Genomic DNA, 15,069 nt, shown 5'->3' on the forward strand with positions numbered 1-15,069 from the left:
ATGGAGGATAACAGATTGACAATCCATTATTGCTGCATTATCGTGCTTCAATGCAAATGTCGCCTCCAATTTCCTGCTGTAGAAGATCTGCACATGGATTGCAGCAATGCAAAAATCCTACATTGTCTGTTCAAGAGTTCAACATGTAGAACTGCTATACCAACAAATACAAAATAATTATTTCTGCCTGTCATCATTCAATCGTTATTTGACTTTGTAATAAGGAAAGCTACTATATCTAGGATTGCCCAGAGGACAGAGATACAGTACTAAACCACAACACTGCAAGTCGTAATGCACAAAGGGCATATTATGTTATCTATAGCCATGCACTATAAAGGCAATTGGAGGCAATACTTCAATACATTGCTACAAGAGTAGAAGATAAGCCACATCGACTGTTCCACTGCCAATACCTTGACAAGAAAATGTATTAATACGTATTTTATAAATCCTTTTCCATCCAGTCAAACCTTATGTTTTGCCAACTGCCAAAAACATACTACCAAAACAGGAAAAAAAAACACCCCAAATGGGTCCACATTACCCTATTCATGACTACCGGGACAGACAGGTGGTACATCTTCACTACAGCGATGCCAGGCAGCTTCTTCTACCATTTCTCGTTTTGTCAACTTATGTCTATGACATTCTATCTGTCCGTCTGTGTCTCCTTTGGAGAATGGCTCAACACCGTGAGCATCCATCATGCTTGTGTACTGCAGTGTTTGGGGAAGCGGGACAAGGCACACAGTAGTTCCTTCAACTGTGGGGACATCTTCCACATGTCCCTCTGGACAGCATTCCCAATAAAACCATCAATACTTGAGTTGGCTTCCTCTATTATCCTCTGTACCCCTTAGTTTGAATGCTATTATTCTGTCCTAGAATACAATATTCCTCAAATGTCACGTTTCTCTTTTCTCTTCGACCTCTGTTGACCTCACATCCTTTTCTACACATCCTTCTGCCCTCTGAACTTCCCGTTTCCTCTAAATGACTGTGTGCCTCGGTTTCTACAAACCTGTGCATGTTTACAAGTTTCTCGAGTGCTATTGGCAAAAGGACCGTCCACCGTATTAACGCAATACACAACGAAACATATAATAAATAAAAGAAACAAAACATTTTTCTTGAAACCAAAACAAAACTGACAAGGGAAAAAAACGGAAACAAGAGGTCATCGAGCACGAGATAAAAATAAAGAGCAAGATCGGATCAGAACAAAAACAAAACACCAAAGTTCATTGTTACAGTATTATTCACTCAAACACATCATCACAAACACAGAGAGTAAAGAGTTAAATAGCCTAAACAGTTCAAACAGCCTACTAGTAGTCTAGTCTTCTGTGTGTTTGTCAGCTTGTATACTGTAGGTGCCTGCTGTTATGACGGACAGGAAAGACAGAGAGATGTGTGGCTCTGCAAATGGAAAGTGAGGAACTAGCTTGAGATGAACAGGGAGTATGACTATGCTGAGTCAGCGATTGCTGGGGAAAAAAACACACGACAGCCCGCTTTTATATGGTCACAAATAAAAGGAACACTACACATTTGACTCTGTATACGGAAGCCACAGGTGAGTCCATAGGAAGGTGTCCCATGTATAATGAATGGAAGTGGTGGTCAGTTTCATGGATGAAGTGAGATCTGTAGTTGTTAAGGGTATCGGGGTGGACGACGACAGAGGATCCAACAACGTGAAGCCAGACACCAGTGTGTATTACTGTAAATGGGAATCCATCTGAAAACCTTGCAATCCCTTCTTTTTTTTCCTTCACACGTGCTCAATACCGGCCCCCAATGCTCAGTCTATACACAGTCAGCTCAGCCTAATACATGGGGGCGAAAGGGGGCACTAGCAGCGCCGGAGGAACAGAGGGTAGTGTATTCACAATCTAAAAGACGAAGTTCAAACATGAACCAAAACTGTTGACATGACAATTCTGACAGTAGAGGGTAGTTTTCAGATCTGTTACACCAGTGACGTGGGGTTGGGATGGGGCTCTGATTCACAGATTCACAGGGTGGGGGTTTACAGGATGAACAGTGCTGTGAGGAGATGATGATGATGATGAAGATGAAGGACATGAGAAGGATAAAGTCCTGCTAGAGCACTACTGTCGACCCCCTGACCTCCAGCTGAAGGCAGGGGGCCGAGAGGGAACCCGGGCAGCCTGCGGAGTACAGGGAATCGCCGAGGGAGACACTGCGGGGGGGTGTTTGGTGACGGGGGCTGTCGCCCATGAGGGCTGTCGGCCAGGTGAAGACGATGTCGGCACCGTGGTCCGTGCGAGAACGCGCTTTCTCGCGGAATTTGAGCTTGAAAGACTCAATCTGCATCGGAAAGGTTGGAAACAGAGGAGGAAAAGACCGGGAGAGAGAATTAGGAGGGAGTTGGGTAAGAGGGGGTGATGTTGTGGGGGTTGGAATGAGGAGGACAGAGGGATAGCAAGAAAATCAGAATTAGATGCCTGCAAAGTAAGAAGTCAAAAGATGACGATGGTGGTCAGGAATTTCGGACTGCAGAACACGTTCAAAGGGGCTGTGAGAGTCCGACATGCTGCAAACTGACACAAACAAATGCACTAATCTGATAAGACAATATTTAAGAAATGCAGCGCAAAAATCACAACACATTCACACATTTGACAACGCGTGCGCTGCATGTGCGCTGCATGTGCTGCACATTCCGAAAACTCATGCAAATACAGAAGAAAATGCAAAAGTCAAAACACAAAAGTCATAATCAGTAGATCATGAAAACAGCTGTATTTGTAGCGCATCATTTCCATTGCGTTGCAACCCGGCTCTCGTGTTGCCTTAAGAATTTGCAGCAGCACATAAATGGGTTCTAAATACCATTCATGTGATGTCAGATTACATGCAAGTGTAGTTTTTAGCTTTTTTCGTGTCAGTTTGCAGTGTGATGGGATCGGATTAAGGCATGCAATCACAAAGTCCTTCTGGTGATGAACATTTCTGAATGTTTCAAATGAGGACACCAATTAGTCCTAGTGATTAGCAGAACATGACCTCTGAAATAAATCCACAGAAAGTAACAAGCCAAAACTCTTACATTTTGTACACTGTTCTAATGTGAGAGTTATTAGTTAGTTAATTCCAGGCTAGATTTCCAATATCCATAATTTTAAAATGGTACAAACTCTAGAGGTGTCAAATGTCACTCAGTGAAGGCAGCTTATGCTGATACGAGTGGAAACTTGCTAAACACGTTTCCTGTCGGTAAGATGAAATAATGTGATTACAGCAGCAATGCCAAAGCAGTTGTTGTCAATCAGTGTTACCTCCAAAAAGATGTCATACAGTATGTGTTGCTTCCTTTACTGTTTGATATTTGGCCACCTAAACTGGAAGGGGGAATACTGGAGACACTCACACATGCACAAACACAAAGTAAAGGTCTTTTTCAACTGCAGGGCTCAGGGGCTCGCCGCTCTAACCTGCCTGCGCCAGATTGAAGACGCTTGCTTCACAGTTCACACACTCGTTTCAAACTACTGGAATCGCTGTAGCCCAATCGCTGAAGGCGGCGGGCCCTTTTTTTCCAAGCTACTGTACTTGGCAGGTGATTGGCAGATCCCGCCCGTAGCTGCCGCCGATTGGTCCGAACCGCGGCCGGTTCGGTTCATCGCTACTGCGTCAGCGCTTCCAGATGGAGGCTGTGTTGTGAACTTGTGAATCTATACCGCCCCCCATCTGGCGGAGTCAGGTTACAGCGGCTCAGGAACGTTCCCTTCCTTTTCACCCTAATTACTACTTACTTGTCTCTGGGATGCGTGTGTCCAGAGGCTGGGGGTCCCGGAGGCCCTCGCTACCACAGGGGACCCCCTCCTTCAGCCCATTCTCCTGGGCAGCAGGGCTCCCTGCCTGCCCTGGCTCAGAGGTTGGGTCCGGGGTACCACTTGGTGGAGCCCCATCCCCCTCCTCTGTCTCCTTGGCCCCCTCAGCCTAGAAACACATACAGCAGGAGGGTGTCAATCGGTGGAGATGGGGATGGAACAGCCTGGCTCCAACTCTCGCAGGGCTTTTGACTGAACATTATGTGATTGAAAGTAAAAAATATAAAGTAAAAACCTTGCATCTCCATACTTTCTTCATAAATGAATGGCCTATTATATACTTTTGCAAACGTAGCAAAAAAGCCTACGCTTTTTCATTGATTTCACGGGAAAAAAAACTGTTTTTTTTCCTCATTTTTTTAGGTTGGGCCTCTCCTTCTGCAATGTACACCTTGCTGTTCGCGCATGCGTGCTGCCGTTCACTTCCTTGTTTAGCGCTCAGAAAGAAAGGCTTTTCTGACTTCAACATGTCTCTTGCCCGGAATATTAATGCTTCTAGAGAGACTTTATCGTATCATCGTAAGATAAGCAAGCAACATTATGCCTCCCGGTTTTTGTAGGGGGGGGCTTTCAGAGTATTTTATAAGCTGCCATATCTGCCCAGCACCCCGAGCTCCTATTTTGATAGAAATCACGGTGCTGATTGTGTTAACATTAACAAGATTGGAACAATTGGAAACACAGGTTCTGAAACCCGTTTACTGGAAGGATATGTAGTAGGTTCAATAATTTATGCAGATGTTTTTTTAAAGAAAAGAAAAATCCTTGGCAAGCCATATTGTCACAAATCAGGAGCCAGGCTACAGTGGAGAGATGAAGGAATTAATGCTACAAAAATAACTCAAATGTTGTGGCTGTTCCAACGCTGGATGTAATAATAATCAACGCTGGATGTAATAATAATAGACACATTGGAAAAACATGGCATGGAATAGATTATGTATAAGAAACAAAGGCAGCTATGGAGCAAAAATATGGACAGAAATGTGCAAAAATTATGAAACTGAATAACTGCAATATTATATTTTATATAAACACCTGATGCTATTTATTTTAGGCAATTTATTTGTGTGTGTGTGTGTGTGTGTGTGTGTGTGTGTGTGTGTGTGTGTGTGTGTGTGTGTGTGTGTGTGTGTGTGCACGTGCGTGTGTGACCGGAGTTTTGCCAGAACACATTTTTTGTTTGTTTGCTCCTAGATGTTGTCTCCCAGGGGCGCATTGTAACAAAGATAGACTCCCGCTTGTTACCGGCTGATACTGACAATAAGCCACTCCCGACTTCTTTTGTCCTAAAAAAAACCTCACGCAAATCTGCATACATTATCTCTGTAGTCATGTGATCAAGACCTATCTGTCACATGTATCATATTTCATTCCGATTTTGGTTATGATTGGCTTGCAAAGTTTGTGTAATCAATTGTGCGCTTGGTTCAACAATCATAAGTCTGAGTTGATTTGTGGAGATTATCTTGAATAAAAGCTTTTAAAAATTATAAACCGTTGTTTGCGACACAGAGCTTATTTTCTTAGTAATGTATCTAAAGCCCTGAGCTGAATTAAGACAGTTGCACTGGGTTTATAAAAGCCGATTTGCTCAGATACATATGACGTATATGATCCTTTCATGTCAATGGCATTTACAGTAATGTTTGTGTTGACACAAAAAGCTGATTTGTTCAGACACATACATGACGTAAATTCTCCTTTCAAATGTGACATGAGTTGTGACGAAAAGCTGTATTTTTCGTCTGCAATTTCCCCCTTTGCTCCCCCCTAAAATCGCCTATAATAAAACGATGAATTGAATCTTTATCCCCAAAGTGGAATTCAGGTGTCAAAAAAGGCGCCACCCCTGTAACACTATAGATTGCTGTTCATTCTCAGCTTATCAAAGACATTGTGAGTGATTTCCAGAAGACTGAACATGCAAATGTACTTTATGATAAGTTTATGAATGATGCGGTCATGGAAACAATGATCACACAACAACACACAAATGGAATACTGTAGGCTGAGGGGACAGGTGACATCACACCAGATCCGCTTGTACCGTCGTCGTACCGGTATGTGGTTCTGCTTGTGGTTCTGGCCTGAAGCCCATTTGGGAACCCAACCCATAACAGTAAAGCCCATAATATTGTGGTTTTGTGAACCATACAGTAGCGGAAGGAACTAGATCGAGAGGGGAGAGAGGATGAAATCATTGGAGGGTTAAAGGGAGACAACTGGAAGTGATAATGTCACCTTGATGTTGCCGCCACCAGGTGAGTGGCCCAGGTTGTCCATGGAGCCCACTTTGGACTGAGCCTTGTCCTTGTTGATGCTCACTTTTTGGGAGTCGATCTTCACGACACCGCCGCCTAGGAGAAACAAAGACCTGGTTGGTGTCATCATGACTCAGAGAGATGAACCGTAGGCGCTCGCGTCTAGTGCAGGACTGCATATGCGCACACAAACAAACTCACGTCTAGTGCAGGGATTCTCAACCCGTGGGTCGCGAAAGCATTTACGGGGGTCCCCAGCCAAAAACGTTGAGAACCCCTGGTCTAGTGCAGGGCTGCATTATGCAGACACAAACAAACTCACGTCTAGTGCAGGCCTGCATATGCAGACACAAACAAACTCACGTCTAGTGCAGGCCTGCATATGCAGACACAAACAAACTCACGTCTAGTGCAGGCCTGCATATGCAGACACAAGCAAAAATAACTTTAACTACTTTCAACCTGGCATCCCCATCTTGGGCATGCCATTATAGGCAAAATGGTATGCCTGATCTACAAGCTTGCACTTGCAAAGTTGCGATGCGTTGTGAGCTTGTAGATCGGCTATTTTTACAGCAGGACACCATCGTCCGATGAAGTAGTATAAAACAGGACTTAAGTGGTTAAAGACAAGCTGACTATAGTGCCAGTAAACACCTTAATTGCCCGGGGTTATTTAATCCATTAAATCAGTGCGCCCAGTCGATTTATAGCAACGGAGCACTTTTACCGACGGACTGGATGCTGTAGCAGCTACAGTAGATGTAGCCAAACCACTCTAGAAGCGATCGACAACAACGGGAGGTAAGAATAAATCTATAGCGACTGGACAGCGGAGGGCCGTCTAACACGGGATCTTTTTTTTATAATTAGACGGGATTATTTAGATCGCGAGTTATTAACGTTAAGATTTTCATTGTCGTCGGCTAAACAGGAGGGGAACATTTTCGATGACGTCTTATTGGCGTCGGGCGTTACTAATAGAAAGGACGGTGAACTTCGTCCTGGGCAATTAGGGTGTTTTAAATAGGTCACATAGTAACACAGACAGCACTACAATTCCCAGCAGCATCTCACCAGGTTTGTGCTTGATGTTGTCCTTGGAGCCGCACTTTGACGTTATTTTGCTCAGGTCCACCTTCTTGTTGAGTATTTGCACCTGTTAATTGGTATTTAAAGACTTCATCATCATCTATGTGCAGTATTATATTACATATAAATGAATAGACCAATTTTAAATGGATTCTGTAACATATTAGTATGTTTCAGAATGTTTCTAATTCAGGCACATTTCAAGTATTAACCCTTCTGCTACTCCAAAGTACATTGACATGTGAGACCCTAATAACTATAACTATAACTATAGTTGTATAAACAACATACAGTATGCTCTCAGATTCTTTTGATATGTGCAGAAGCTGATTTCCAGTGATTTAATACCAAAATATTAGTTATTCCATTTGGTTGGCTTCATGGTCATTGTTTCGTTAAGGTAAGGGCAACAATGCAAAGAAGTTGACAGATAGTATACTTTGATGACAAGAACCAAGCAAGCAAAGGTAACAGTATTTCCTAAGAGATATCATACGTGTGTCAACAAACACTGTAGCACAATAAGAACAGTAAGAATAAAGCCACTACAGCATAAATAATTAAATGCAGGAGAGGACAGTTACAGAGAAACACAGTAAAATGTCCCCTGTGGATGTCTGTGATGTCTCGTGTTGTCGTCACCTCCCAGGTGAACTCCACTTCAAACACACACAGCCTTGTTTTTTTTTTACCTTTAGCTCTTGTGACGATATGATTATCCTCTCAAAGGTAGCCTTTGTGGAGATGGAACAAGTCTGACTCTAAGCCCAGTAATTGAGGAGGTCAGAACTAACCCACATAAGGTGGAAATGTCCACAGAAAGTGTCATGCTAGTACGCTTAACTAATATATCGGTCAGACAGATATATCGGTCAGCTCTAGTTTGGTTGAGTTAGTTAGCGACAGGACAGAGCAGGACAGAAAAGGACAGGAGGGTCTACAGAAGCAAGGGACAGTAGAAAGGGGATGTGGCAATGGATAGCACTGCACAGCAACAATTTGTGTGTGTTAGTTTAATGAACACTAAGAATTGCGCTTGTGCAAAAGGATGATTAGCGTGCTGGTCGATACATCATCACACAACTGATTCTGCTCTTAAGGGACCAAAAAATAACAGTGAGCCACTAGGTGAACAAGTGCCTGCACCCTGCACACCCATTTCTTTGCCACCCAATGGTGGATTTTGGGGGATTATTGCGAACGCAGTGATTGTGAAAGCAGTGAGCACTTACTATGAGACCTAGCAGATCATGTCTGTCTGTGTGTCTGTCTGTGTGTCTGTCTGTCCCGCTATACGTCCAAATATGGAGTGTGTTGCATCAGCAATCACTCAGCTCCATATATGGGCACAAAAGGGGCATATACATATACAGTAACAGCGGGACAGACACACAGACAGACAGACATGATCTGCAGGGTCTCAGCTGCGTTCGCTTCCCGCGTTTGCGCGTCTTACTGGTGATAGATAACATTTAACTGCAGTTTCCTAAAAGATCAAATGCCTAAATTTACAATTTAGGCATTTAGCAGACACTATTTATCCAGAGCGACTTACAGTAAACAATAACACAAGGAAATACATCAAGTACATAGAAATAGTCATCTTAGATCATAAGCCTAACATCTGTCTAACCTAACATCTGCCTAACAGTAGAACATCTGTACAATGATGACACTATATAAGTAAACACTATAGAATCTAAATTACATATTTTAACCTTTGCATGCGCCTGAAAGGCCGTCAAGGCTAGGGCGAGTGCTACGGCACGTGCTACGGGCCGGGATAAGGTGGAGTCTGAAGATGTGAGTTTTCAGACTACGGTCTTCCATAGTTCCATAGTTTGGGAGCTATAAGGGAGAGGAGTCTGGGTTTAACCCCCTGCTATGCCTTCCGTCAATGTTTCCCAGTTGACGTTTGCCCAAATTGTCTGTCCCACCTTTACTCACGTCTTTACACAACGTTTCAACGGTGAGTAAAGTCAGAGTTGTTGTGACAAACGGCCCAGTGCATAAGCTCTGGCCAGCGGCAGGGCCAGTACTTACTGTAGTGACAAATGGCCCAGTACAGTACAGTACAGTACAGTACAGTACAGCTTGTAGTACGAGCTCTAGCCGACGGCTGGGCTAGTACTTACTTTCCCTCCACCAGGAACATGCTTCATATTGTCCTTGGAGCCCAAGCGTGAGGTGACATGGCTGAAGTCCAGCTTTTTGGAGACTATCTGAACCTAAACGGTCACAGCACAGCAGCAAGAGAGACGACAGGAGGAAGAGGAGAGAGGAAGAGGAGGGAGTATTCAACACCATGGTTAAGGTTAGAGAGGAAAAGACAGGGAGGGGACAGAGAAAGGAACGGAGGAGACCAGGGCAAAAGTATATTTGAAAGTGACTTTGGGCCCGATTTTGCGTGTCTTAAGTAACCAGGTCTTATGACTTAACTTAAGACCTGGAGGCGTGGTCAATGCTGTTTGGACACTCAGAATAGCCAAATGGCATTGACCACGCCTCCAGGTCTTAAGTTAAGTAATAATACCTGGTACTTAAGACACTCAAAATAGGGCCCTTTGTCTTCAAATATCAGAATAGGTGCATTTAATTGCACGGACCACCGAAGACTAAATGGTACTACTGACCACATAAAAACATTATTCAAGTATAGATTTGCCCAAATCTGAAGGGGGAAATAGAGCGAGCTACAGGATGCCACACAGGATCTTTAATAGCACACGCATGCATAAAAACACAATAACACATGGACCTGCCCCTGTCCAGTAGTTAGAGAAATGTTCTGTTACACAGTACATTACTCTAACATATGTGGAATAACACATATGTGTTTGTTTAGGAAAGCCATTAAATAGATGGTTGAAAATAGACTCCCGTTCCATTTCTGTCAGCTATTTACTTTCATAGCACAGGAGAAATGGGTTAGTGTAGCAGAGTGGCTCAGAGCCTCTGCCTGATGGCCTCAAAAGTCTAATATCTCCCCCGGTCCAGAGGGATATCCCTTTGGTCTAGTGGTTAAGATGTTGGACTTTCACGCGGGAGGCCCGAGTTCGAATACCGGGCGTTACATTAGCATACCGATATACCAAAACATGGCCACTGATCAACCCAAAACCAGAGTTGTATTGTTTTATATATATATGTTGTTGCAACAATAGGATTGCACGCACATACACAGGGGGAGCCAAGATGCTCAAGGTGAGCCAATATGTTTCGTAGACAATTGTACCACCTTACTGTCAGCCAGCTTTAACACCATCACAAAGAACTTTCTACCTGCGCTGGAATAATGCCTTATTTAAAGCTCTTAACCCATTCTGACCTGAGATCAGATTCATACGAGGTTTCCACTGGACACACACTGGTCTGATGAACCCATTCTGACCTGAGATCAGATTCTAAAAATGTCAGTCGTTCTTCGAATTTAAAAAAAAATAGCAGACCTACAAGCTCGTATCGCGCCACTCGGTGGCGCGATATGAGCTTGTAGATCTGCTATTTTTCAATAGGTAAAGCATAACATGATGCTAACACCAAAATGGGTGCCCGGTCAGAATGGGTTAAAGCTACTGCTCAGTTAGATTAATACCTCCAGAGCTAAACTGTGCACATTTTGTAAAAGACAGTAACAAAGTGTTCACTGAAAATGCAGTACAAAAGGGCAAGGATTATATTAACTTTTATTGAGCTTATTATATTATTAACTTAAAATGTTAGGGTTCAGTAACAAGCACGAGGAGAGACCAACATCCCACAATGACAGGAAAGGCCTAATCTGGTCTAATCTCTATCTATCTATCTATCTATCTATCTATCTATCTATTTATCTCTAACATGTAGGCAAAAATGAGTGAAACCGGCAGGCAGGGAGGAGTAAATGACCACACAAAAACACCACTACTGAAGGGATCTGTGACACCAAGTGAAACCAAAGCATGACCTGAAGACGCTATTATTGCTTTGTAATGCTACTTAAACTCCACCAGATCAATTTGGAAGTATGTCTGTCTGTAAAAACTGTTGCCCTCAGGTCGTCGGCTGAGGGTGCCCACCACAAAGACTAATCGGTTCAAACTATCCTTTGTCCCGGCTGCTATTCAACTGCTGAACAGCAGATAGCACTTTATTCTTGCCTCTTTGCACATACTGCCCACTAATGCACTTTTTCTGACTTTGCTACTATTGAATGCCATGAGTTCTCTGTCTCTAGTGCCCTGTTATTAGATCTTAGTCTTGTATTGAATGTTGTTGTGTTTTTTTTACTATGATCTGGCTGCAAACCAATTTCCCGCAAGGGACAATAAAGCTAACTTTGAACAAAAATGAACACACAATAAATGTCTGTCAGACAGACAGACAGATGGATACATGTAGGTACAGTAGGTAGGTACTAGGTAGGTAGGTAGGTGCGTGGCTGGATGGATCAATAGATGGATGGATGGATCAATGCTGCCCTACAAGTGCAGTTTTTGGACACACCAAGTTATTTGCGTATCCCAAAGGTCAAATTAGCCTTTGTAATTTGGGGGGGATAAACAATTACCTCAAGAACATATTTACAAATAATGTAATATTACTTCTTTGCCGATATCTCATTTGACTGACCAGTTAAAACATTTTTAAACCAGCCATTTCTTCCACCGTAGTTACTGCACTTTGGCTCTGTAGGGCAGAATGGCTGGATGGAGGTTTGTGGTGGTGTGAGTGGTAATGGAGAGGTATGAACTCACTTTGCCCTGGCTGGTTTCTTTGGAGGCATTCTGAGAGGCAGAGGTCACCTGAGGAGACAAGCCCGGGCCTGAGTCAACAACAACAACAACAACAACAATGACAACAACGACCACGAGGGTGGAGAGGAATGTGGGGAGGAAGAGAGAGAAGTAGGAGGTGGAGGATGAACAGTTAAAGGTAAAAAGGGAATGAAAAAACCATAGGGCAGCGGTGGCCTAAGGGTTAGACTGAGGACCGCCCTTGTTGCTGAAAGGATTCCCCTGACAGGCAGGAAAAATCTGGGTCGGGAAGTGATTGGTCATCACTCACCCAACACCGCTGAAGTGCCCTTGAGCAAGGCACTGAACCCCCAACTGCTCCAGTGGAGCTGCTTCGTGGCCCACAGTATAAGACTGAGGTTGTACTGGTCAGCTCCCAGGTTTTAATGTGTGTGTCTGTCTATGTGCAGGGCGTTGCTGAAAATGAGCACTTGTGCTCAGCTACTACCCTGTGTAAATAAAGGAGAAAAAAAATAGAATAGGAGGTACAGACAGTACAAAGACGAAAGGCAGGGAAAGATAGATAAGGAGGTTGAATGAGGAAACATGGAGGAAGATAGGGTACATAGGTTCCAAAGAATCTACAGGTGAACCCATCACCTTCTAATACTGCCGCAGAGGGAATCATTTGGAAAATTCTGGTGGAAGAGAAGTTCTACCATGGCCGCCACTGCAGTGCACACATGTCATTTCAAAAGGGGGGAACATGATTATTGAGGACATCTGAAGGGCCTTATTTACGTACCTTCCCTCCTCCTGGCTGGTGCTTCATGTTGTCTATGGAGCCGATTTTGGAGCGGGCGTTACGTACAGCGTCAGGGCCCGACGCTGTGCCAGGGCGGGAGGTGGGTCTCGTGCTGCCGGCGGTGGTGGGTGGTGCGGTGGAGGTGGAATTGGTGCGAGGAACGCGGGGCACCAGGGGTTTCTTCTCCGGTGCCGTGGTGGCGGTGGACGAAGAGGTGGCTGTTTTGGTGGGTGCGGTGCGGACAGCAGCAGCCCGGGGGGAGCTGGTACTGGTGCTGCTAGCGGTACGGGCAGTGCTGGTCTTGGGTTTGGGGGAGTCGACTGGAGAGAAGAGAGGAGGGATGTGAAGAGGTTAATAAACATTTGAAAATTTTCCAAAAAGATTTTATATTGACATGTGGCCCTTCTAGAACTACCATCAATTGTTCTATACATTTTTTTTTGCAAATGTGTCACCGTCTCATTTTGGAAGGTTGATGCCTCGTCATTTGGTAGCGCCACCTGGTGGTCACCAGTTTAGGCTTTGAGTGCCAATTCTCCCATTATAAAGAAAGAAATAATTTGTAATTCTATTATGCATGTAATGTGCATGTCATCACCTGTACACCAGATTAGTGGAATTTTTGGAGAAAAAAAAAGAATATAAAAAAATGTTTGAATTCCCAAGGGAAGACGTCTTGTCGTCCGTGGCATCCGGTACATAATTGGCAATTAGACGTCTTGACGTTTTTGGCTCTTAAACTGTTTTAACAACACAAACGTTGTATGGGAGTCCCTGGCACAAAATCCTTTCAGATGGGGGTCAGTGACCAAATACATATTAATTTGAGTGTCATGAAAAGGTTTGAGTTTGAGAGCCACATACTTTACAAAAAACAAGAAACAAAACAACTTTAGTAAGACAAGTAAAAAGTATAATAAAAAACTAAACGCAGCTATAAAAAGAAGTGTAATTATAAGGTTGAATACGATATGCCTCCCGTGCCGACAGGCAGTGCTTAGCTTGTTGTTGGAGATTATTAGAGTGAGGATGCATCACCAAGGACCATGGTAATCCAACGGCTGCTGTGCAGAGGGGGTTTAGGTTCCCTGTAGATTATTCTGAAAAAGCCTGGTTTTTCTTTACAAGTCTTCCCGGTGTCATTGGGAGAGCTTGTGTCATGACTATGATCACTGTAAGAGCCCTACTGATGTCAAATTGTTACCTATAATCTCTCCTCCACAGAGGCAGAGCCGTGGCAGTGTGGAGATAGCGATTGGGAGTGAGGGAGAAGAAAGGAGTTTAGTAGGAGGTAAGGGGGAAGAGGAGATGAAAGGGAGAGAGAAGAAAGAGCAATGGAGAAAAGATTATGCTAAATTTGGCTTCTGCCACATGCGAACAGTCTTTGTTGCCACGGTGTCTCAACATAGTTTTCTACTAAATTCCAACTTCATCTTCATCTTTAAATTGTTAGATTAATGTAAGGGGATCATGTGAAGATACTGTCCATATTTGCCAACTCTCCGTGGACATGTAAGACATTAACTAACTACTGCTACTCAAGGTACTTGAGAGACGGTTACTCCTGACTATATGCAGAAGTTATCTCCTACCTTTGAGTCTGTCCCCCTGTCCTTAAAGAATATCAATCCCCTTTAGTTAACCCACTCACTAAATCTTTCTTTACTACACATCGCTATTCATGATCTGGAAAAGAAATAATTAGACTATTTGACTTTTTGACATCCTATAGATTATGTGCAAGTACAACAACATATTTAAATAGAATTGCTGATTTGGGGCTGGACAATCTAAATAATGTGTGAGAAACATGTTATCTACAATACACACTGACCCCCTGGCATCAGGAGTGATTTATATTCACCTACATTTAGTTTACAAATATCTATAAATAGTTGTTTAGATTAACTGTTTTCCTATGCAATTGCATGCTACGGAGTCATTAGTCAAAGTCAAAGTCAAAGTCGTACAATTAGTCACAGACGTTACCGCAGTGAAATTTGTTCTCCGCATTTGACCCATCTCTTGGAGCGGTGAGCTGCAGCGTGCGCCGTGCTCGGGAATCATTAGTTGATTTGACCCCCAATACAACCCATTGATGCTGAGTGCCAAGCAGGGTCCCATTTTTACAGTCTTTGGTATGACCCAGACAGGGATCGAACCCTGACCTCCCAGTTTCAGGGCGGACACTCTAACCACAAGGCCACTGTCTGGTAGTCCGACGTCGACAACCATTCTCTACCCTAACCTATAAACATAACCGCTAGCACGGGGGCAGCGCAGTTCGAGCGGTAGTCTGACCATCGTTTCCAGATGTCGGACTGTTTGTG

At 43.7% G+C, this 15,069-nt stretch overlaps 1 protein-coding gene across 1 annotated transcript in view; it reads right to left on the reverse strand.

Annotated features, from left to right (window-relative positions):
- Nucleotides 1-908: 908 nt before the first annotated feature.
- The window catches only part of LOC308336585 (uncharacterized protein), a 114,618-nt gene continuing 100,457 nt past the window's right edge, over nt 909-15,069 (reverse strand). The window contains exons 11-17 of the mRNA XM_080794001.1: nt 12,740-13,059; nt 11,956-12,003; nt 9,355-9,447; nt 7,205-7,286; nt 6,108-6,223; nt 3,786-3,972; nt 909-2,337 (exon numbers count right to left, since the gene is read on the reverse strand). Coding sequence (XP_080650127.1) covers nt 2,333-2,337; nt 3,786-3,972; nt 6,108-6,223; nt 7,205-7,286; nt 9,355-9,447; nt 11,956-12,003; nt 12,740-13,059 — 851 coding nt within the window. The 3' untranslated portion in view covers nt 909-2,332. The remainder of the gene's footprint in view (nt 2,338-3,785; nt 3,973-6,107; nt 6,224-7,204; nt 7,287-9,354; nt 9,448-11,955; nt 12,004-12,739; nt 13,060-15,069) is intronic.

This window comes from Protomyctophum bolini (genome assembly GCF_963924005.1).
Source record: "Protomyctophum bolini genome assembly, chromosome: 21".
Lineage (NCBI taxonomy): Eukaryota > Metazoa > Chordata > Actinopteri > Myctophiformes > Myctophidae > Protomyctophum > Protomyctophum bolini.